At 35.7% G+C, this 22252-nt stretch overlaps 1 protein-coding gene across 2 annotated transcripts in view; it reads right to left on the bottom strand.

Annotated features, from left to right (window-relative positions):
• Positions 1-1637: 1637 nt before the first annotated feature.
• The window catches only part of TRIM33 (tripartite motif containing 33), a 115048-nt gene continuing 94433 nt past the window's right edge, over positions 1638-22252 (bottom strand). Inside the window, exons 12-20 of one of the 2 annotated variants that reach the window (XM_008697777.2) lie at positions 19484-19616; positions 17640-17703; positions 15415-15574; positions 13657-14006; positions 11555-11678; positions 10043-10117; positions 8204-8356; positions 6739-6789; positions 1638-6659 (exon numbers count right to left, since the gene is read on the bottom strand). In XM_008697777.2, coding sequence (XP_008695999.2) covers positions 6447-6659; positions 6739-6789; positions 8204-8356; positions 10043-10117; positions 11555-11678; positions 13657-14006; positions 15415-15574; positions 17640-17703; positions 19484-19616 — 1323 coding nt within the window. In that variant the 3' untranslated portion in view covers positions 1638-6446. The remainder of the gene's footprint in view (positions 6660-6738; positions 6790-8203; positions 8357-10042; positions 10118-11554; positions 11679-13656; positions 14007-15414; positions 15575-17639; positions 17704-19483; positions 19617-22252) is intronic. The other variant, XM_040626877.1, reaches the window with a different exon arrangement.

The following is a 22252-nucleotide window of genomic DNA, read 5'->3' as shown; positions in this document are numbered from 1 at the left end:
GTAAATGGTTAAACAAAGTTTACCAGTTTAAACCAAAGGGTTCAAGTGGCCCAATGGTCAAAACTCATGATTGTTCCACTACACAAAATGCATCCAGAAAGGTCACAATTTGGTATTTCCATTCTGATATTTCACTGGGTTATTCATGGCCATAGTTCTGCATAACCTAAAGAAAAACCAAAATCAAATTTCTTGAAAAACAATCTATACTCAATCATTTATCTAACCACTGTATTCTTACTGCTGTTCAAAATGGAATAGTTCTCCCAAGGTCATCTATGGCTTCTATATTGTTCAACTCCATGCCCACTTTACCTTTACTTCATCTCTTGCTCTAACACTTGATTTCAATGATACTTCTTTTGAAACCCCTTATGAAACCTCTCTCATCTTCCATTATGGCTCCTCTGCCTTTCCTCCATGACTATTCCAGTCTTCTTATAGAATCTTTTTTTTCTTTTAATATACACTCCTTAAATATTTCCTCCGCTATCATAAGTATCCTATTCTTTCCATTCTATAACTTTCCTAGGCAATATCATATTTCTTACATTGTTTTAGTTAACATTTTGCTAGTGGCTCAACTTTTGACAGGTGTTTGCTGAATGCCTATCATGTGCTAGCCATTTTCAGTGACAAATAAGACAGACAGGATTCCTGATGGATCTTAGAGGCTTTGCCTGCAGCCCAGTTATTTTTCATGAGCACCAGAACCATGGACGCCTGCACCTTAATTTTCCACGGGTACCCTAAACTCAACATACCCCCCAAACTGAACTAATTCCCCTCCACTCATAATCTATTCCTTTCTCCTACTCTTTATTATTTTAATAGGTGTCATATAAAATATGCCTAAGGTAAGGACAACCTGGCCTCAATTATTGGTCTGTTTTACTTTCTAAATCTAAATTTTGACTGCTAGTTTCCATCTACACTGACGAATAGCTAGTTTAGGGCCCATCTGGATTACTCACAGCCGACAACTCTCTCTCCACTTCCAATATTCTCCATAATCCATTCATCACAGTTTAAAACGAACTTCCAAAAAGGCAAGTTTGATTATATCAGCTCTCCAAGTCCTATTCTTGGAGAATTCTTTAAGAAGAATTCTTAAAATTCTTCAGGGGCTCCTTGTTGCCATCAGTGAAAGCCCCAAATCCTTTAACATGACTTTCAAGTCACTGCTTAAAAAGGACCCTGGCTCCATTCCCCAGCTTAGCATTCTACTGCTCCAACTTACACCCTACTCCAAACTGAACTTCTCAGGTCCTGGAATAAATAAATAAATAAATATATATTCCCTTTCATTTTCAGACTTTTCTATATTTTATTCTCTCTTCACTCTTTGCCTGGTCCCCCCATCATCATATTTTTATGAATGAAAGAGATCACTTCCCTGATCAGTGAAGTTTGGTGTCAGATCCTTTCCTCTATGTTCCTACTATATTCTGTGTTGATCCCTATCATAACACGCATTATTCTCATATATAGTCTAAACACTTGTGAAGGCAGGGACTGTATTTTATCTTGTTTACTTCTATTATCTCCAGTGTCTGGCACACAGTATACATTTTTCAAATAAACTTAAATGATTAAATCTCAACTCAAAAAAGGAGGAAAAAAGGAATTCATTTGCAAACTTTTTCAATTTTCTAATTTAATAGAAATGACCAAAACAATGTGGCTTTCAAACAAGGCTTTAAACTAATCTAATACAACTTCTACAACACATTCCAGAGCATTATAACAAGAAATATTTACAGGCAGCTAATGTATTAAATAACCATGAAAAAGAAATTCTTGCTTTTAATACACACCAGCAAAAAACACAGGAACGGAACAATTAGAAACTGCAACCTTGTTTTAAAAAATTAAATATGATTATTTAGAGAATACAATACCACAGAAACAGCACTTTTTAAGAATCATATTGAAGGGTAGTTAATTATGTGCAAAAATAATAGTTGTAGTACTAGTAGTAGTAGTAGTAATAATAATAATAATAATAATAATAATAATAATAATAATAATGAGGGGAAGAGACCAGTTGAAATACTGGAAGCAAGGAACTAGTAAGGCTGTGAATTTAACCCTTTCGTGTGTATGTCTACATAGAAAATTAACAGGCTTTCAGATTGCACATACCGTTTTTATAGGCTTATGTACATGTTTTGCTGTGATTTAAAACATAGTAAATGCCTACATTTTTCAGACCAGGAGCAGACAAGCACTTCCTTCTTAAGACTGAAATTTAGGCCACACCTGAAAGGGAATATTGCAGTGGCACCTACAAAATCATTTGTGTGCCTTCCCACATACAAATTTGGTGAATTTAAAAGAAGAACATTTTTGACTTTAAAGATTACTTGCTAGAAAAGGGCTAAACTTAATTTTGTACATTTTGTAGTATGATTATGACAAATATATCCAAATTGACTTATTTTTGAAGATAATTTTCTCAGATACAATAAAAAATATATAAAAGACCACGAAGGCAAACACAGGGAACTAAGATGGAAGATATGCTTTACATGCATTTTGGCCAAGTAAAAGAAACCATTATATCCAAGAGTACATGTTGAAATCTGAAATGTCTATGTAAACTGTGGCATATAAATTTTTTTTTCTTAAAAAAGTACCTTCAATTTTTTTTTACTCAAATACCTACTTTTAAAAAAATATGCAACTTTCCCCAATTTTTAAAATAAAATGCCACAATATATTGTCATAAGCTCCAGCATACATTTAAATTTCTTATTTTTTAAAAGATAGACTGGGTGATATGCATACAAACTTTCCTATAAAATCACCATCCGGGAGAAGACTATGACATGCCTATTAGGCAACATACTTAAAGCAGTGTTATTGCTTTATCAAGGAGGAGAGAACTGTGAGAAAAATAAAAGAAAGCATCCAGGTTCAGTTCAAGATCAAACTGATACACCTTGAAAACCTTGGATCATCTTCAGCAGATTATTAATACAGATGGTATGAATTAAGAATCTGATTGTTTTAATTAGGGGAGTTGGAGTGGGTGGATTTTATAAAACTACTCACCGATCCAATGCTGAGTATGCAAATAAGCAGTGTTGACTTCAACAAGAAATGAGATCTTTATACTTCCTGTGTTGTGAGTGGGAACGGGTAAGGGACTTAAAAGGCCAAGGGAGAGGGGGCCACAGCATCTATTCCCATTTTGGATACTAAGAGATTGCTCAATAACATATGGTAGGCCAAAATCCAAGGGCACAGTCAGAAGACCTAAATCTACTGGCTTATTAACACTAACCACTAATAATTACATGGCAGGACACCTGCTGAGGTAATTGGTAAACCTACAATTTGCACACTATAAAACCTTTTGCTTCTACTTAAAAGCATTATTTCTTTGGATTAACTAAAAATCTTAAAAAACTGTTACAACAAAAAATGAGAATTAACTGACTTTAAAATTATTTAAAATTCCTTTATAGAAGATATAAAAGTCAGAAAGTACCTTGTTGATTCCAAAAAGAATAATTTCAACAGAGGATCCAATGCCTTATCATCTCTCTGTGGTAATGATTTGATGTTTCTATATAGAGCATGACCTACAATCTAACCACACTTTGGAACATGTACATGTTTCACCTTGCAAAACAATTCCTTTACTCAGTGAATCAGCTGAGCCAAGCGCTAAAAAAAAATACAAATTTAGGCCAGCAGAACAGACTGAGGAACACTTTGTTCTTAGTGTTCTGATGGGAGATGGGAACTCAAGTACTGCAAAACTGCAAGTTTTTAAGGAAACATTTAACATCTCCAAATTTAAAATACTGCCTTTTAACAAAGAAAGAGTATTAAACTGCCTTCAGAAATTGATATTCAATGTTTGTTTTGAAACATAAATTAATAGAAAGACGTGAAGACATCTGAATATCAATTTAAGCTTTTATACTTCCTAACAGTTATATTGGATAGTGGCTAAACAAATCAGCTTAGGAACACACTGATCAGTGTACAAGAAAAAAGCTTCAATGAAATCTAAACCTTCATTTAAGGGTGGTTTGTTGATAGCTATTTACTTAATAGTAAATCCTCAGTAATAGCAATTGTCTTCAGTTAACAGAAATGGAGCCTATTAAATGTTGACAATAAAGTGGCTTTTCAAAAAACCAATCTTAAAAGAAAAAAAAAATTCCACCTAACACAGAGATATCTTTAAGGGAACACATTATCTTTTAAGGCCCCAAATACCAAGAAATAAATATTTAACTAAAATTTAGTTTCTCCCCCATTGGTAGAACCTATATAAAAGACTTATCTAAGAATCATGAAAAGGATTCATCTGAAGAGCAAGTATAAAATATTAGAAATCAATGGCTTGACAAAAGGAATTTTATACTGCTACTCATCGCTTTCCAAAACGTGCCCTTAGATACATCTGATAAACTGAAATCATAAATGTTGTGGGAAAAAAGGAAATGCACATAAATAAAGCATTTTAAAATGATTCTCTCCCTCTTGTAAGAAAACTCTTTTAGGTACCTGAAATTTGACTAAAAATCATGATAAAACATTTCGGTGTAAGTTTTAAAGCTGAACTTATAACAAAACTGAAAAGGAAGCTAAAAGGAAGCCACAGAATGAAGTCAACAGCAGTAATAAAATCAACACCACTTACATACACCATCAGAAGGCCTGAATAACATTCATGTTTACCCCCAACACTTGTCAAGAAAAGAAAAACAACCCAAAGGAATTTGTATAATAATTTCTTTAGAGCACTTTATTTGATTCAATATGCACTAAAAAATATTTACCTCTCAGACAATTATGTCAAATAATTTTTACTGAGTAGTCTACTGTCTGAACTGCAGAAGCTGAAGTTTTAAAAAGGCAAATGATTTGCCACAAATCTGCTGACGTCTGAAAAATATCTAATGGCAAGTCTTCTATTTTGGTCACTTTATATTCTAAGGTGTCCATACAAAAGTAGGACTAAATTTTTTAATTCAACAAAAGAGAAGCCTGTACACAGTCTAGAACACACATCTTGGATCTGAGCATCACAAATGAAGAGAAGAAAAATGAAACCAAGCCAAGGTGGTTTATCTGCCTCAGGGGCTGAACTCAGGGTAGTAATGGTGGGTTTACTCCAGTAACCATTCAAGTGGGGATTGGCTCATTTTCAGGATTTACTTACAGGCCTCTTCTAAGTCCGTTAAGCCCCCAGTCCATGCAAATGTCCCACTTGGTGGACAGATGAGTAATCTAACCCCACCGGGTTTATTTCAATAGTTTGATATTTAATAATAAGCTGCTTCTGAAGATTTTCTGAGAAGTCTGTTCTCTATTAAAATAAGATAGAACCTCAAAATATGAATGTGAACATTAGAAATAGACAGCATATATTACAAATCCATTCTTGATAGGAACATTAGTAAGAATACACATTAGCTTAAAAAACAGGCTCAGCAAATGTTGCTGATCTGCCAGAAGTTTCAGTTCACTATTTACAAATAAGACAAAGTGAAATACAGAAAATTTTACACATTTGGTAGTTGACAGATTACTGTTTGCCAATAGTGGTCTATCAGAAAACTGATATGAAGGAAGACTGGATAAGAGCCAGTTGTCACCTTCTCAATCAAATTTAAATGTACAGAAAACTAGATTAATTTTGAAACACACATTCTGCCTTTGAGGGGAGTAACTGTATGATCAGATGATCTGATTGGGAAGTGCAATTCTGTGGAAGTGTTTTTCTGGAAATGACTACTATATGATCTGCCACTGAAAGTTACCATATTTATTTCAGCAGATCATTAAAATTGATTAAATGATGATCAGTGATGTTTCCTAGACTCTAGGTATAAAATAGAAAATAAAACTACTGTTGAGTTCTTTAAACCAATATAAAAACTAAGGCCCAACAGCACTGAAGTGAGAAAAAATATAATGGCATGATTCAATGCACATCTGCACTGACATGAAAGTGGAATCTGCAACTTTGATTTTACCTAGAAAACAAACCAGTATGTATGTGTGTGGAAGGGGAGGCATGAAAGTTGTTTTTAATAGCTGTGTACTCTCGTCCAAAGAGACAATTTATCAAACGACATGACCCTCAAGTATTTACTTGTACACCCAGCATCCTGCACCAATCAATTCCACATGATCACCAACGTCTGCCATTCTAAAGAACCATCCTCTTTAGTAACAGAAATCTTCAAATCATTTCACTTTTGCTTTTTGTTTTTACTTTTAAAGTTGCAAATAGAGTTCTCTCCCCCTTTCTTGACAAGAAGTGACTTCTGTCCATTACTTCAATCTAATACTGTGTAAAAGCTATCAGCTTCTTCAAGGAGGTGCCCACTGTAGGCAGGATATTTCAGCAACACTTAAATAAAAGGGTTTTTTTTCTCTCTCTTTTTTTTTAAACAATTATTTAAGTTCATGTCACTTTACTTTATATGTACTGGTCTCTCATCTGACTTTAGGCGTTTCCTGCGGGGCTGTATAAAGTCTTCATCAGAGTCCTCAGTTACCTCACCATCATCCTCTTCCTGCTCAAACTCTGGCAAAGGTGCGAAGGTCCTGTCTGAGTAGATCTCTGTGAGTTTATCTTCAAAGTACAATGCAACTGCTTTCCCTGCCTGAGCTACTTCTGAATCAGCCTGCAAGCAAAAGATAGGAATATTCACCTATTGGTAATGCATATTCCTTCACCAAGTTTGCATGGTCTGAAAAGCTTACCTTCAAATTAATCTCTTGTGTTTCTGCATAAACTTGAACAACTTTCATCATCTAAAAAGGATACCAGAGTCAAAAAAAAAAAGGGAAATTATAATCCTTTCTAAAGTTATGAAACTGTATAGGATTGGCGACGAAAGTCAGCCATACTAGGGGGAACAAATTGCTATAACCAGATTTAGTGCTTTCTAAAATTCTACAGAACATGGAACCACTTTCTTTACAAAGCTCTGTTACTAAAGCTACCGTGAAACCTCAAGAATGCTATCTTGAAATGGAGGTCGACTGAATACATCAATCTAATTAAGACAAAAAAAAACTAATCATATAAGAAATGCTGCTTTTCAAAACCTGCCAAACCATCAACAAACCACTTAGAATTCTATCTGTATGACAATTTGTTAACCATAAATTATTTAACTATTACTAAAGCAGATAAAATGTGTCTTTTTCCTCACAAATGTTAGCTATAATTCACAAAAGCACATTTATTTGAAAATAACTGGATTAGAAAGTAAGACAAAAAATGGGACTATATCAATTTAACTTCAAGTAAGTAAGGTTTTACTATACTCTCTGTGGTATACTGCTAAACTATACTTTTAACCTACAAGGATTTTTTTTTTTCCAAAATCACCTAGATGCTTCCAGAAGTAGCTATGAGTATACTTTAAATGATTTGATGAGCTTTTAGTAAGTCATATGACACCAAATTTCATCAGCAATAAAGAAGACATTTTACTATTACTCTTTCTAAAGGTTTTATAGATTCTTATCCAATTCCATTTTCTTCTCCTAGAAAATGAAAATCTTCCCTAATAATAAGAGACTTGCCTTTTCTCAAAGAAAACAAAACATAACTTCCTTGAAGGAGTGAGTCATATATTTTTTCCTCAAGGACAGCCTATCCTTATCCTCAAAAAATTACATAACCAAAGTTAATAAAATTCATATTGCTGAGATCAGAAAACTCAACATTATATACTCTGGGCTACTATTCAAGATGAGCCACCAGAGATTAGTTTATGATTTTAGGGTTCTACATTTAATAGGTTAATATTATTAACCTACGTTAATAATACATTTAATAGGTTAATATTATTAACCAAAGTTAATAATAAAATCAAAGGAACCAGTACAAATGCCTTTCCTAAATGTACCCCAAATATAAGCTATTTATAATCATTTCCCATATACTTGACTACAGACTACTTTCTATACTAGTATATCTCAACCCTTAAACTTGTTCAAAAAGGCATATCCAATATACTTCAAATTATACACAGTAAACTTTCTTCATCAGAGCTGTGGATGCAATCAAATTTTACTTTTGACAGAACTGCAGCAGAAAAAAATTTCTGAATCAAATTAGAAAAATCTCTTAGCAGAAAAAAACATAATAAAAAAAAACACAAGAAAAAAACAAAAACTAATAATCCAAGACTTTATAGTTTGAAAGCTAACATACTTCATTAAACCTTTCACAGTTCTTGAAGATCAAACGGACATCAGCCACAAAGTCATCTGGGATTTGGTAGTGTTGGGAATGTTTTTTCTGAAGCTTCTTTTTCACGGTGGATAAATCCATTGGTTTCTTTATAATTTTATAGTAGTTTGGTATCTAAAGAAACAAATAAATAAGGATAGATAAGGATTCTTCCAAAAATGCCAAACAGTTTTATTTGAAAATGCATAGCATATTGATTTTAGAAAACAACATATGTTAATTATTAAGTCAGCTGCTTACAAATTTTAGGTATAGTGAAGGTATTTTAAATCTTACGCCCCATTCATATATCATAAAAACCAAATCATACTCCGAATCTGTGGCAATCTTAATGGTTGGTAAAGACCCCAAAGCTCTTATCTGTGGTAAGGAAACCTGGATCAAGCAAGGGTAGCCAACCATTAGTGTTAGAACACATCTGGCTCATCCGAATATTATGACTCGTGAAGAGTTTTTTGTTTTTGTTTTTGTTTTTTTAAAGGAAAGAAAAAATAAAAAGAACAAAATGTATTATTATTATTATTATTATTATTATTATTATTAGAATGTTAAGTTTCATGGATACTAAGACTTTGTACCAGTGTAACACGAGAAAAATTTTATTAACCCTTTAGTGATCATGCTAGGGAGAGTTCTGGCCCCAACTTTTGGCCAAAAATCTGTTACCCTGAGAAACAACTGAACTTGGAGAAGCTATTTAAACAGTTCATGAAAAGAAATGTTGAAAGTTATTTTCTACTGTAAAGAAATGTTTTGAAAGTCACTTTCTAACATCAAGTCCCCAAACTTGAAGACAAACTTCCTAGTATCAGATGATTACTATTTGCACAAAACATCTTCCTTGTGTCTAGGCCTTTTGTGCTTTAAAATTCATTTCTGAGCCTACCCAGGAAACAAGTCCCCTATTTAACATTCTATTACAGGCCTGGTATTCAACAATATCTTAATTCGACAAATGATGGTGAGCAAAGGTGTGCAGCATATTCTCATTCCATTTATGAAGCTCTGAGCACCCCTGATGTTCCTCTTCCTATGGGACTTGAGAGCTTCTATTCCTTACAAAAGCCTCCTTTAAGATAAACAAAGAGTATTGACTTGCAAAATTTCCAGTCCTTTCTTAATCTTGACTGTTCATAAAGAGGGCTTATCTTCACAAGATAAGAGCCAGTGTGAAAGATTCAATTTTACATTTTTATTCAAATTAATACTTACATAGAGATTGTTTTCTCCCCAAGGTACAGAGCCTAGAATCATAGAACTGGAATTTTAGAAATAATTCAGTCCAGTACTCCCACTGTACATTTAAAAAAGTAGAGGCAGAAAATTAAGTAATTTCCCCAAAGTTTTAAGGCTGGTTAATGGCAGAACTGGGAGAAGTTAAGTCTTCTAACTCTTGGTCCAAGATTCCTTCCATTACACCTATATTCTTTATGTCCATTTTAAAAGTGAAAGAGGACATAGAAATTAAATTCAGTAAGTTTTCATGACAACAACAAAACCTTTAAAAGACAAACTGCAATTTCTGACAAGTGAATCACACATCCATAGAGCCATAAAATTTCAGATTAAGTACTTAAATCATTATCAGGTACTGTGCTAAAACATTCTATAAAGGTATCCTATGTGTTCTTGGAGTATCCAAAATGGGGTAAGCAACAGTATTAAAAAAGAAAACTTGAACCTTGGAGAGGTTGAGATTATTCAAGAAGCCTGAGACAAGAAGTCTCAAGGCCAGAGCCAATACTCTAAAGTCTTACACTAAGCTTCTTCACCAAAGATGTCCTGAAGTAAACAACTCACCGAAGCAGGAACTGGCTCCTGGAATTCAATACTCAATTCATGGCAATAGAGGTAAAGCAGAAGACGTTCACATTTCTGGCCCCCCCAAAAAAAGGAAAACACATGAAATGTTTTTCCCTTAATAAGATATTCTTAAGAGAACTTTATCACTACAAAGCATTATTACAACAAACTGAACATATGCCTCCTATATATTGACTTACCTAACTAAATACACATACCCAGAGAAAACCATCTTGTTTCCCATTTAGTTTTGAGACGATCTTCTGTTCTACTTTAAATGAATTTCTGTTCTACTTTAAGTGAATTTATTGAAGATAGAGTGTTTTTCTTAGACGATGACTAAGGTAATTTATCTACTACTGACTTTATAGAAATGGAAAGGAGGCATAAAAGCAACATATAGCAATCTGCGCAAAAATTTATAGATTACTAGGTAATCCTAGTAAAATCTATAGTAACCCTAGTAATCTAGAAATTATTGCTGTTGCTATTCACTGTAATTCTCTGATGCAAGCAGGACACGTATTATTCTTTCTTTTCCTGAAATGACTCCATGCAGGTCCAAAATTAAATACAAACTATATCTTCTCAACACAATTCTAGAATTTTTTTATACAATCAGAAGTAAACTGAAATGCACTTTACATTTATAGCTTTCATTTGCTTAAACTTCTTTTGATAGAAGTTTGTACACGCTGAATAGATAGTAGAGGGGGATTTTGCAAGTACATACATCAGATCAGATCCAAGCATAACTGCAATGACCACAGAGATTTTGTTTTTGGAGATAAGACCACAGACCAGATCAGCAGAAATCGGAGTGAAATGAGGAGGGGATTTGGGATTTCATTTTTAATGACAGAAAGCTATTAGAGGATTTTAATCAAGGAAGTGACAGACTTGTTTATATTTTTAAAAAGAACACTATGTAGGGGAGCCTGGGTGGCTCAGTCAGTTGAGCATCCGACTCTTGATTTTGGCTCGGGTTGTGGGATCAAGGCCTGAACTGGGCTCCGCGCAGTCTGCTTCAGGTTCTCTCTCTCCCCCTGCTCCTCCCCCCTCTCGTGCTCTCTAAAATCTTTAAAAAATAATAACACTATGTACAATACAGAAAACTATAGTATGAAGAGGCAAGGGTAAACTCAAGGAGTCAGAGCGCAGAGATTATTATGATAATGCAGATGAACAACTATGATGGCAACCTCAGAAGGTGATGGTGAGGACAAGTAAGAAAATCATACTATGGTCATTCCTGATTCTTTTATTTCTAATAGATTTCTGGCTTGAGCAACAGAAACAAACGGTGGTACCATTTAATGATGGGAAATAATGGAGGAAGAGTGCAGTTTTTTATGTTGTTATTTGCTTGCTTATTATTTATGTTTTTTTGAAATCAAGCTTTTGGTTGGGACATGTTAAGTATGAGGAAGCTGGATATAAAAGTTTAGAGGTGCACAGCCAGGCAACTACAAAATACCTAATAATAAATCCAACTTATCTGACACTTACCCTTTGGTCCACGGGGCTTAACCCTTGTGCAGTTTTCCCCTTCTTACTATGTTGCAAATTATCACAATCATATTCAACTTCTGGTTTCCCAATATCTCTGCAAAATGTGCATATCCAGTCCCCACTAAAGAGGGAAACAGGCAATTAGTCCATGTAATTATAACAAAATCCACTCTAGAGGAGCTAGTTCTCTGGAGGGAAGTCTCCAGTTTGTTTTCTTTCCTTTCCACAGTTTTTGAGGGGAAGAGAGGCTCTATGCTTGTCAGACCTCATAGTGAAGTTATATGATAAAAGCTTCCCAAAACTTTTCCCAGTCGTTCTTTAATTAATTACTTTCTGGAAAGCTTTATAAAACTGATATCCCTGCATATCAAAAGGGATCTCTTCATAACACCAAGTTGATGGTCAGTACTTACAGCATGAGACTGCCTGTCAACCCCAGTACTACCTCACAATGACCCCACAATCACAAATAAGGAAAGAGCACAGGATGTGGAATTCCTCGGGTATCCCATACTGGACTGGCATGTATTAAATATGCCAAAAATAAAACAATTCTTCTTCATGGCCAGTCAAAAGCCAAGAATACACACACATCTCCATAAGTACAAACACATGTACATATACCCCTTACCTTTTAAATTTGCTCAGGTTATAGTTTGTTTGCATCAGCATTTCCATCAAACTGTAAATTCTAAAATGGTTCATTCCCAGTAATTCTCCCTCTCTCCCCCACCATAAAGAAATTCTAAGTCTAGAGATTATGTACTAGTGTGTGCCAACAGTTTCAATTCTTTCCAAAGTATCAGCCTTTGAGAGAAAGCACTCAGCGGCAAAATTCTAACATTCCAGAGATGTTACTACCCAAAGGAAAGAAAAATATGAAGAGCCTTAATTACAACATCAAAATGTCAATGCTTTTCTTCTATAAAAGAGTAAAGTAAAACAAGGCCCTTATTACATCTCCGGCAAATGACTATACCTCTCTTAACACTTAGGTAAGAATTCTGATTCTTCAGAAAAGTATTTTGGCACTGTTTATATAGCCACCATTTTTCTAATCCAAAAGGCTGAATTACTCGAAATGAGTAGCATTTACTCAACTAACATCGCTGCTTCTCAGGAATCTGAGAGGAAATGTGAATGTTTTATCTACACTCAGAAAAAAGCTGGGCTTTCTCAAGAACACTATTCACTTAATGTCATTTAAAGGGTAATTTGGGGTTAAGAGTTTGGCAAGGGGGAAAGTGGTCTCTGAAATCAATCGGAGACAAAATAGCACGAACACTACTTGTTAAGTGAGAAATGTGCACACAGCACTACAGGCCGGCACTACCAGTTAACTGCTTCCAGTGGTCAAGAGGAAGCAGTAACTAAAAACTTCCAAGACATTGAAGGTGTTTTTACAAAGTTCTTTTTCCTCTAAAATGCCTTTTGAGAGCTTTCAAACACTAGAAAAGTAAGTTCTGGGTAAGACCCAACAGAGTTGCCTCCAACTGAATAGTATTCTTAAATGAAATTACTGTGGACCCTACTAAGATTGATGGCAACAGATAAAAAATTCAGCTTCAATAGGAAATCGACTAACTTCTCCAACACCCCTGACCCCTGCCTCTCATAATTTAGACTTTTATCTACTTTGCTTACACTAAGTGTAAACTAAAGGCCAGGAAATAGTCTACTTTTTATCATTCACACACTACTTAGATTTGGACATTTCACCATTCAGCTGTTAGTTTCTCTAGAAGGGAATATCAAAGGAATAACAGGCTCCCTGTTTTATAGAAACAGTATGCATTGTTTATAGGAAGGCCATGTGCATGAACAACTTTGTTTATTTTAGCTTATAAAAATAAACAAGGGGCGCCTGGGTGCCTCAGTCGTTAAATGTCTGGCTTGGGCTCAGGGCATGATCCCAGGGTCCTGGGATCGAGCCCCGCATCGGGCTCCCTGCTCTGCTGGGAGCTTGCTTCTTCCTCTCTCACTCCGCCTGCTTGTGTTCCTTCTCTCACTGTCTGTCTCTCTCTCTGTCAAATAAATAAATAAAATCTTAAAAAAATAAAAATAAACAAGAACAAAAAAATCAATTATTTCACTGGTACCTTGGGAAGCTAAGAAGTGTTGGAACATGACAAGTTAGATGAAAGACCTTTGGACATTTTTCACAGCACAAGAGATCCCCTCCATTTTGGCAGACAGCACACCAGTCTTCATTTGGGTCATCATCTTTGCTATTGCCATCTCCTCCAATCCTTGACGACCTGTGTACGAGGCTTCGAATCGGGGACTTTCCATTAACAAGGCTGCTGAGCCCTGACTGTTTGCAGCTTTCATTTGTATCTGCAGGTTCAGTTTTCACATGGTTTTCCAGGCTTGCTAATGCATCCAATTCACTCTCTAGATGCAGGTTGGTTGAGAGAGGTGGTGTCAAGCTACTCTCAGGACTGCTCAACTAAAACAAAACAAGGACAAATTCTTGAAGAATCATTTAATCTTTGGTGTATGCAGTGTGTGTGTGACTTAAGAGTTATGTCAATACGTACACATATATACTGACATAACTTAAAATTAATTTGGAAATGACATTAGTGACATAAAGGAACAAAAATAACCCCAAACTTATTAGCCATGTTAATTTATGATTTTATAGAGCACTCTAATATTGGTTCATTTGGATAATAAGAAAATTAATCAAACTGTTATAAGCACATCGATTGTAAAGTGAGCATAGGGTTATACTTTTCCTACAAAGAGCTGACTATGATACCCTATTATTCACACAAGAATCTGTTGCATAGCTTTTAAGAAATGTTATTCTGCCTACTTATCATTTTACTAAAGTAAGAAGACTGTGACAATGGTAAAAGAAATCTTTCACCACCCTTTTGCACCCAGTTTTCTGGGGCACTTTCCAAACCAGATACTAGATAAAGATGTGACACTATTCCAAACACAAGGCTAAATCCCTTTGCTCTCAAATGTACATATACTGTGTTAAATATGCTAATACTCCAGACTGAAATGTCTATGTGCCAACCACGTAGAAAATGACACCTAAGCCTGGGGAGGAAGAAAAAAACAAGATCAAAATTTATTGCAGGGGGTGGGGGGGGCAGCGCAGGAGGAGAAGGTGGCCTTCCTTCATTCTATACTATACATTGTATAAAATGTTCTATCTGAAAAACTCTTAAATGGTTAATAATTCATAAGCCAAAGGCAATCTTTCCATCACAAAACTCTTTGATCATTAAACTTCTTTCATGTCAGCAGTCCTAATCCTGAGCTCACAGGTCCAGGAAAATAGTCAAGGATCTTTTGTGGCACCTGGAAGGCTCAGTTGGTTAAGCATCTGCCTTCAGCTCAGGTCATGATCCCAGGGTCTTGGGATCCAGCCCCGCGTCGTCAGCTCCCTGCTCAGTAAGGAGCCTGCTTCTCTCTCTCCCCCTGCTTGTCACTCCCCCTGCTTGTTCTCTCTCTCTCTCTCTGTCGAATAAATAAAATCTTAAAAAAAAAGAAAAAGGATCTTTTGTGGCCTGAGACTCAAAGTGACTGTTGAGATGATTAATAAAGTCAAAACAAAATAGAACCCGATTTAGAATCATGGCAAAAATAATGACCAATAACAAACTAAAAGATCATTTCAAATGAGTCCTTAATATAATTAAATCTTTTGTGACAAATTACAGCTGACACTTAGATGAAAAACTTGAATTACAAAAAGAGATATCTGAATTATACCAGGCATAAATATCCAAAATAAGTAAATGCTCGTAGAACCACTATTCAGTCTAATATGCAGAGATGGAAGAATCTGTCAAGAGGCCTCCTTGAATCCCTGACAGACCCCAGTGGGAGCTTACCATGCAGGCACTCCTCCTGCCATCCTCTGTCTTTTCTTGTTTCACAGCTCCTGAAAAACTACATATTTCATCTTCGGTCCCAGGTTCTTGCTTGACCTTCACTTGATCAGACTTGAAACTAAGACTTGTCTTCTCAGCAGTTCTTCCTGATGACCCACAGCTAACAAAAAACAATTTAAAAGTGTCACGTATGTTTATACGATGTACATAAAACCAATTACATGAAAAGTAATGTTCATTAAAGTAAAAACAACAATGTATTAACTTTCTAGAAGATAAAGACACCTCATAATGCAGGTAAGAGAAATGTGGTATGAGCTTAGCTTCAGATTCTTAAAAAACGTAGATCAAACTTTTAAAAGACCCTAAAAACATACTTTATGGTGTGAGGCATTATACTAAGTCATTTAAGAAGTCTACTAAGGGACGCCTCGGTGGCTCAGTCCGTTAAGCATCTGCCTTCAGCTCGGGTCATGATCCCAGGGTCCTGGGATCAAGTCCCGCCTCGGGCTCCTTGCTTGGCGGTGAGCTTACTTCTCCCTCTCCCTCTGCCTGCCTCTCTCTCTGACAAATAAATAAAATCTTTTTTTAAAAAAAGGAGAAGTCTAGGAAATAACTATTTTCCCAGACTAGTTAATATAGAATGTTGGTGATTGCTTTTCTCTATGAAGTAGTTTTGATTCTTCTCTGTCCCCAACAAATGAAGAAAACAGCATTAATAGCAGTGGTTCATGAAGCCTCCTCAAAGGAAACTCTATTTTAGCTTTTGAGGGAAGGAAATTGGGAGAAGAGGATAACAAGTAGTCAACAACCCAGAATATCCTTATCTGAATCAACAAGATGATAGGATAAAGGACAGGTATATAACTAATCAGTTCTATCTAGACCACAAAGCAAAACCACTGGCAAGAGAAGTGAATAACTGGTAAGACTGCACTGCTATTGAGAATGAATACCTTTTTACTCAATTTGTACTTTTCTTTTAAAAGCACTGATTATTTAAAGTATAATTAAAAAGTCAAGCAAGTATTTAATAGCACTAGTCTTCAGAATGTACACACACCCCCAAATGAAAAAAAAAAAAACAACACTACGTAGCTTAAATCTTTCCTGCATTGTACTAAATTATTCAAACTAAAGTATAAAAATCAGGCAACATTTATTCTATTTACTGTTAATACACTCCACACACCACCCCATTTCTTAGCTCTGTCCACTAAAAAGACATAACAAACAATTCAGCAACAAGAACCCCTAGTGCCTAGAAGACTGTCTCCAAGCACTATTTCCTCACTAACACAACCAGGATTTCTTAGAAAAATGGTGGGCTCTAGGCCTGAGGCAGGAAATATGTTAAGACAAACCTGGAACATCTTTCAGAACAGGAAATAAGGAAGTTTTCAAAGACTACTAGCGTTATACCAAAGGCCCAAAGAGCCAAATTGAAAAAGCTCTGACAGGCCAAAGATGGAACAATGTAACCCATCAATAAAAATAACATCTATAATAGTTTGTAACGTATAAAATGTTTAAATATGTGAGTTCATGAAGGTAGTAATAAAAAACTCAGTGGTCACTGTTGGAAGGTGCTGGGAACCAACACACTATTATGAAAACAGACATAAAAAGAATCTCTTCTGTCTGTCCTATAACCAAACAGTTGATGAGAGAAAAGTTTCTCTTTACAGAAATATTCTAAACTAGTAAACAAAAAGAAATAACACGACAATTAAAATATCAGTATTTTCAACCAGTTTAAAAAAAAGAGAGCTAGGCAATGATCAATTAATGGTTGCTGTCACAAACAAAAACCACCAAGCGTTATGTGCCCCTGACGGAAGTACACGCCACCATCAATGAAGTATTCTTCCCACCCACCTTCCCCACCCCACCCCAATCAAACCTCCTGATCAAAGTTATCAACACAGAGGAAAAAAACAGCATATACTGTATTTAAATGACACGGTGGGGAAAACTCTGTATGAGAAACAATATATTTCTTCAACATATATATTTTGACCTCAATATATCTGTTGATGGCAATGTTGCAAAATAAACCAGACAAGGGAGGAATACATGGGAGCACAGAAGAGATAAGACCGGCTATAACTTGGTAATTGTTGAAGCTGGGTGATAAGTATAGGAGTTCAATGTAATTTTCTACTTTAAATACATATTTAAAATTTTTCTTAAGGAAAAAAAAACTTGATAATGTTAATACTCACCTCCCTCGACTGCCAGTACTAGAGGTACTAGGGGGTCTCACAGGTGTGTGAGAATTGGATAAACCTGGAAAATAACACGTCAAAATGAGTATCAACGCAGCTAGGAATATTCAGAATCCTACCTAGTACTTACAGAATTAAAGACTACTACAATGCAATTTAGCAATTCTTGGAAATCAGACTTAGCCTTAAAGTCAAAATCAGGGAAGGCATGTAGTAACCCTTGGCAGGGCAGGCATCAACCAGTTTCTGTCAGCTGAGCCCAGACAGGATTCTCAGTACCCTCCTCAGAGCAACACTGTCCAATCAATGAAAACTACCAGGTGAAGAGAAAGTTATTTGCCATCTTGCCCCAAGTTATCTGGTAAATCTCCTACTTAGATTCCCAGTAATTATTCTTTCTTTTAGAAGTCCTGGAATAATTATATTAAACCTTAAAAATTCTACAACTAAAAGTCATATTAAAGATGCATCTCATGAAAAACTCACATTTAAATATGAACTATTTTTACTCTAGAAATAATGAGGTGGTCTGTTTTGGTAAGAAATAAGTAACATTTAATTTAAATTAAAAAAAATACACTCCATAACCACTTCTACACTATCAATCTGCTTGGAGTTGCTTTAATCATTCATTCACGGTAACAGGGTCAATCTCATCCATCTAAAACAACCAGGATTTTGGAAGAGATGTATATCTCATAGACTTGATAAGTTACAACTTTAATAGTTTCCAGTAAATTTAAGTTTGTTTTAAAATTGCAATTTGAAAATTTACTTGTCTTTCCTCAACTCTTGTTTTTTAAAAATTTTTTCAGTATCTTACAAGTTTTAAACTTGGGATGAAACCAAAGAACTCTTCAGCTGCCCATCTATATCGTAAAATATAAGACATGGTAAGCAAACACATCTACAAATCTAGCAAAGAATGTGAAAACAGCTGGGGGTTGAGGGAGGGGTAATTAACAGCTCTGAACAGCGTATACTACAGATAAATATTACTTCAGTTAGCTGAAAACTGCCAACAGTATTTGAAGAAATATAATTAGAAAGAGTAATCAGGAAAAACAAAATATGATCTGATACTATGATGGTTAATTTTATATCAATTTGGCTAGAATACAGCTACCCAGTTGTTTGGCCACACACCAGTCTAGATGTTGCTGTGAAGGTATCTTTAGACATGATTAACATTTTAATCACTAGATTCTGCCTAAGCCAATCAAGTTCCACATTGTGGGTGGGTCTCATCCAATCAGTTGAAGACCTTAAGAGAAAGGACTGAGGTCCGCAGAAGAAGGAATTTAGCTTCCAGACTCAAGCCCGTAACATCAACTTTCCCCTGGGTCTCCAGCCTGCTAACCTGCCCTACGGCTTGCCAGTCCTAACAATCATGTGAGCCAATTCCTTAAAATCTCTCCCTATACACACACACCCCCATTGGTTCTGTTTTCCTGGAGAACCCTAATACATATACAGTTGACCCTTAAACAATGTGACCTCATTGACCTGCCCCCCAACTGTGCAGTGAAAAATCACATGTATCTTTGGACTCCCTAAAAACTTAACTACTAATAGCCTACTGTTGACCAGAGCCCTACCGATAATATAAACAGCAAACTAACATGTATTTTGCAAGGCACATATACTAAATACTGTATTCTCACAGTAAAGTAAGCCAAAGAAAATGTGATTAAGAAAATCATAAGGAAGAGAAAATACACTTACAATACTGCACTCTTTGAAAAGAATCCACATGTATGTGGACCTGTGCAGTTCAAACCAGTGTTGTTCAAGGGTGAGCTGTAACAGAAGAAATGAGCCAATACCTCTGATGGCTTTACCTGATGATCCTGGAGACAGGGCAGAGGGTCCTGGGGAGGGATTCATGGTGCTTGTAGGCTGTGGGGGTAGGTGACTGCCTGAGATGTATCTACTTAGTAGATTATCTAAACTACTTGAACCAGCATCTTCCAACTAAAGAGAAAGAATGAAATGATAAATTTGCTTTGATTAAAGTAGAGGAGAAGCTATTAATTTTATTAGTATAATCGCTTATGTTCACAGTTTACTAACAAACATTATTTTATCAAACTTGGTTTAATTGTTGCTTCCTTAGCCTCTCTTGAGGACCCACACAGTTTAAAGTTCTTATGAACAAAGCTAGGATTAATACTATTCAGCAAATACCTGGGCAGCTCGAGACAAAGCCCAACAATTCACTAAATCCATCATGTTCTATGAAAATAAAATAGTTCTGACACACACTGACACTTCTGCCTTTTCTCAAAGTTGATGAAGAACCCTACTTATCAGCATTCTCATCCATCTAGTCTTTCTCTCTTCATTTCAACATTCACAGTCCTGCCAGACTCACTCACCTGAGTAGAAATTTAATCACGTCAATGCCTAACTTCAAAGCTTTAAAAGATTTTAGACTCAAAATAAAGCCCTGGGATATAAGGCCCCTAATTACAGGGGGAGCCCACAGGAGAACTGAGCCGTTTTCTCACTTATCGGCAAGGCAGTAGGTTAAAGCCAGGGGACCAAGCAACCTAAACATCAATTTCCTCTCTTTAAAACCTGCCAACTACACTGAAGAACTGCAATGATGAAATAGAAAATATTTATGTAAGAAACAGTAAATACTACTTAATTATGAAAATTACCCTAAGAAAAATTTTACACTATTCCCTAAGAAGTGGTCAAACTATTCTTAAATAACTGCCAATCTTGCTTATTGGTCTAACTTGTGCCCATACTTGCCCCCTTTAAACTTCTCTCCCACTAGAGGCAGATTACCTTTTCTGCAAATCTACTTAATCAAGACAGAAGACTGAACACGTACATTTACTTCTTGCTCTCAAAATTGCACAGATTTTTCATGGTTGTAAAACAGGAAAGGGTGTCATCAAAGTAGAAACTTCGAAGAAAATTATAGAAATAAAGCAAGGTAGAATTGGATTGATAGAAAAATGATCAAAATAAAGCAGGTCACAACATATCGCAGGCAAGGGAGGACTCTCCTAAAAAGTAAATAGGCCTTTCTCATTAAAGCCCTTAAAAAACCTCATGTCAGAAGTATAAAGGGCTGAAGGTGACAGCAGGCAGTGGGCTTGGCGGGGGGGGCGGCTCAATTAAGGGGTATCAGGAGTTGTGCCTGCCCGGTGATCACAGCTGTTGTAAGCTGTAACTATAGGAGAATTCCTAGATGCAACTAGCCAAGTGAAGGATTTCTGAAGGGGGCGGGGGGCTCCTAATATGGAGCACAGATGGAAGCCGGACAATGTCGCACCTGAACACAGAGAAAGAGGGGATGATTCAAAACAGACATGAAAGTCCCAGGTTACCTATAACTCTTACCCCCACTCCTTCTATACTTAACCAGCAATTTATATCTCTGGCCAGATAGACAGGCCTAAGGCTAGAAGAGTGAACAGATTAGGAAGAGAAAAACTGAAAGTACATAAAAGGGCCTCCATGACATCACTACAGTCCCCAATAGGGAAATGCTGGTTGAAGCATTCACCCCCAGGTTTCACTAGACATGGATCAAGAGTCAACATAAATAAAGTTAAAAGTCTAACTGGAAAAACACTAATTCATTTATTCATTAAATCAGTGTTCTTTGAGCGTGTGTTATATAAATAATTTCTATGAATTAAAAGGAAAAAGACAATCCACAGAAGAAATACAAATCATCAATGAACCTAAGAAAAGGCAAACAAGCACAAAAATAAAATAAATGTAAATGAAACCAGTAATATCTTTTTACCTATCAGATTGGTAAAGATGGGGAGGAAAGACTAATTCGTTTAGTTAGTACTAAGAGCACAGTACAGAAATGGGTTTCTCATAACATTTAAGTTTACATATCAGTATCAGAAATACATACAGTTTTCCCAAAACTTCATAATATCCCATACAGTATCCAGATAGTTACTAAGTATGCCAAATGTGAAAAATTCTTTATAAAGAATAAATCATTAGAATATACATCTATTGGGGTGCTCAGTCGGTTAAGCATCCAACTCTTGATTTCGGCTTGGGTCATGATCTTGAAGTCCTGGAATCGAGCCCTGTGTCAGGCTCTGAGCTTAGTGTGCGGTCTGCTTAAGATTCTCTCTCTTCCTCTCCCTCTGCTCCCCCCCACTCACACACGTTCTCTCTCAAAATCTTTAATAAAAAAAGAATATTACATTTATTAATTATAATCTAATCTGAACGTAATCTAATATTCATTTATGTATTTGAAAAGTATTCAGGTTCATCATGTATCACCTCAAGGTCTAAATTACAAACATGCATTATCACTATGATGGAGATGGACAGTAGAGCAAAATAAAATATAATATAGGTTGAGAGAATTCTATTTAGATCAACTTCTAATCCATACTGGATGGCTGTCATGACTACTACTAAGATACATCAACAAATACCCAAAACTGCTTTTGAATTTACTTCTGATTTGCATTACATAGTTAATGCTACCTCGTCTACTTCCTGTGCAGCCTCCCCCAGGTTTCTTCTTACCAAACCATGAAAACTACAGGATAGGAGAGAAAGTAAGTGATTCTTAAAGAGAAGATAGGTTTGTTTCCTTCCCTTTCTGT

Source organism: Ursus maritimus, unplaced genomic scaffold, assembly GCF_017311325.1.
Source record: "Ursus maritimus isolate PB19 unplaced genomic scaffold, ASM1731132v1 scaffold_12, whole genome shotgun sequence".
Lineage (NCBI taxonomy): Eukaryota > Metazoa > Chordata > Mammalia > Carnivora > Ursidae > Ursus > Ursus maritimus.
This window is presented reverse-complemented; position numbering and strand designations above follow the sequence as displayed.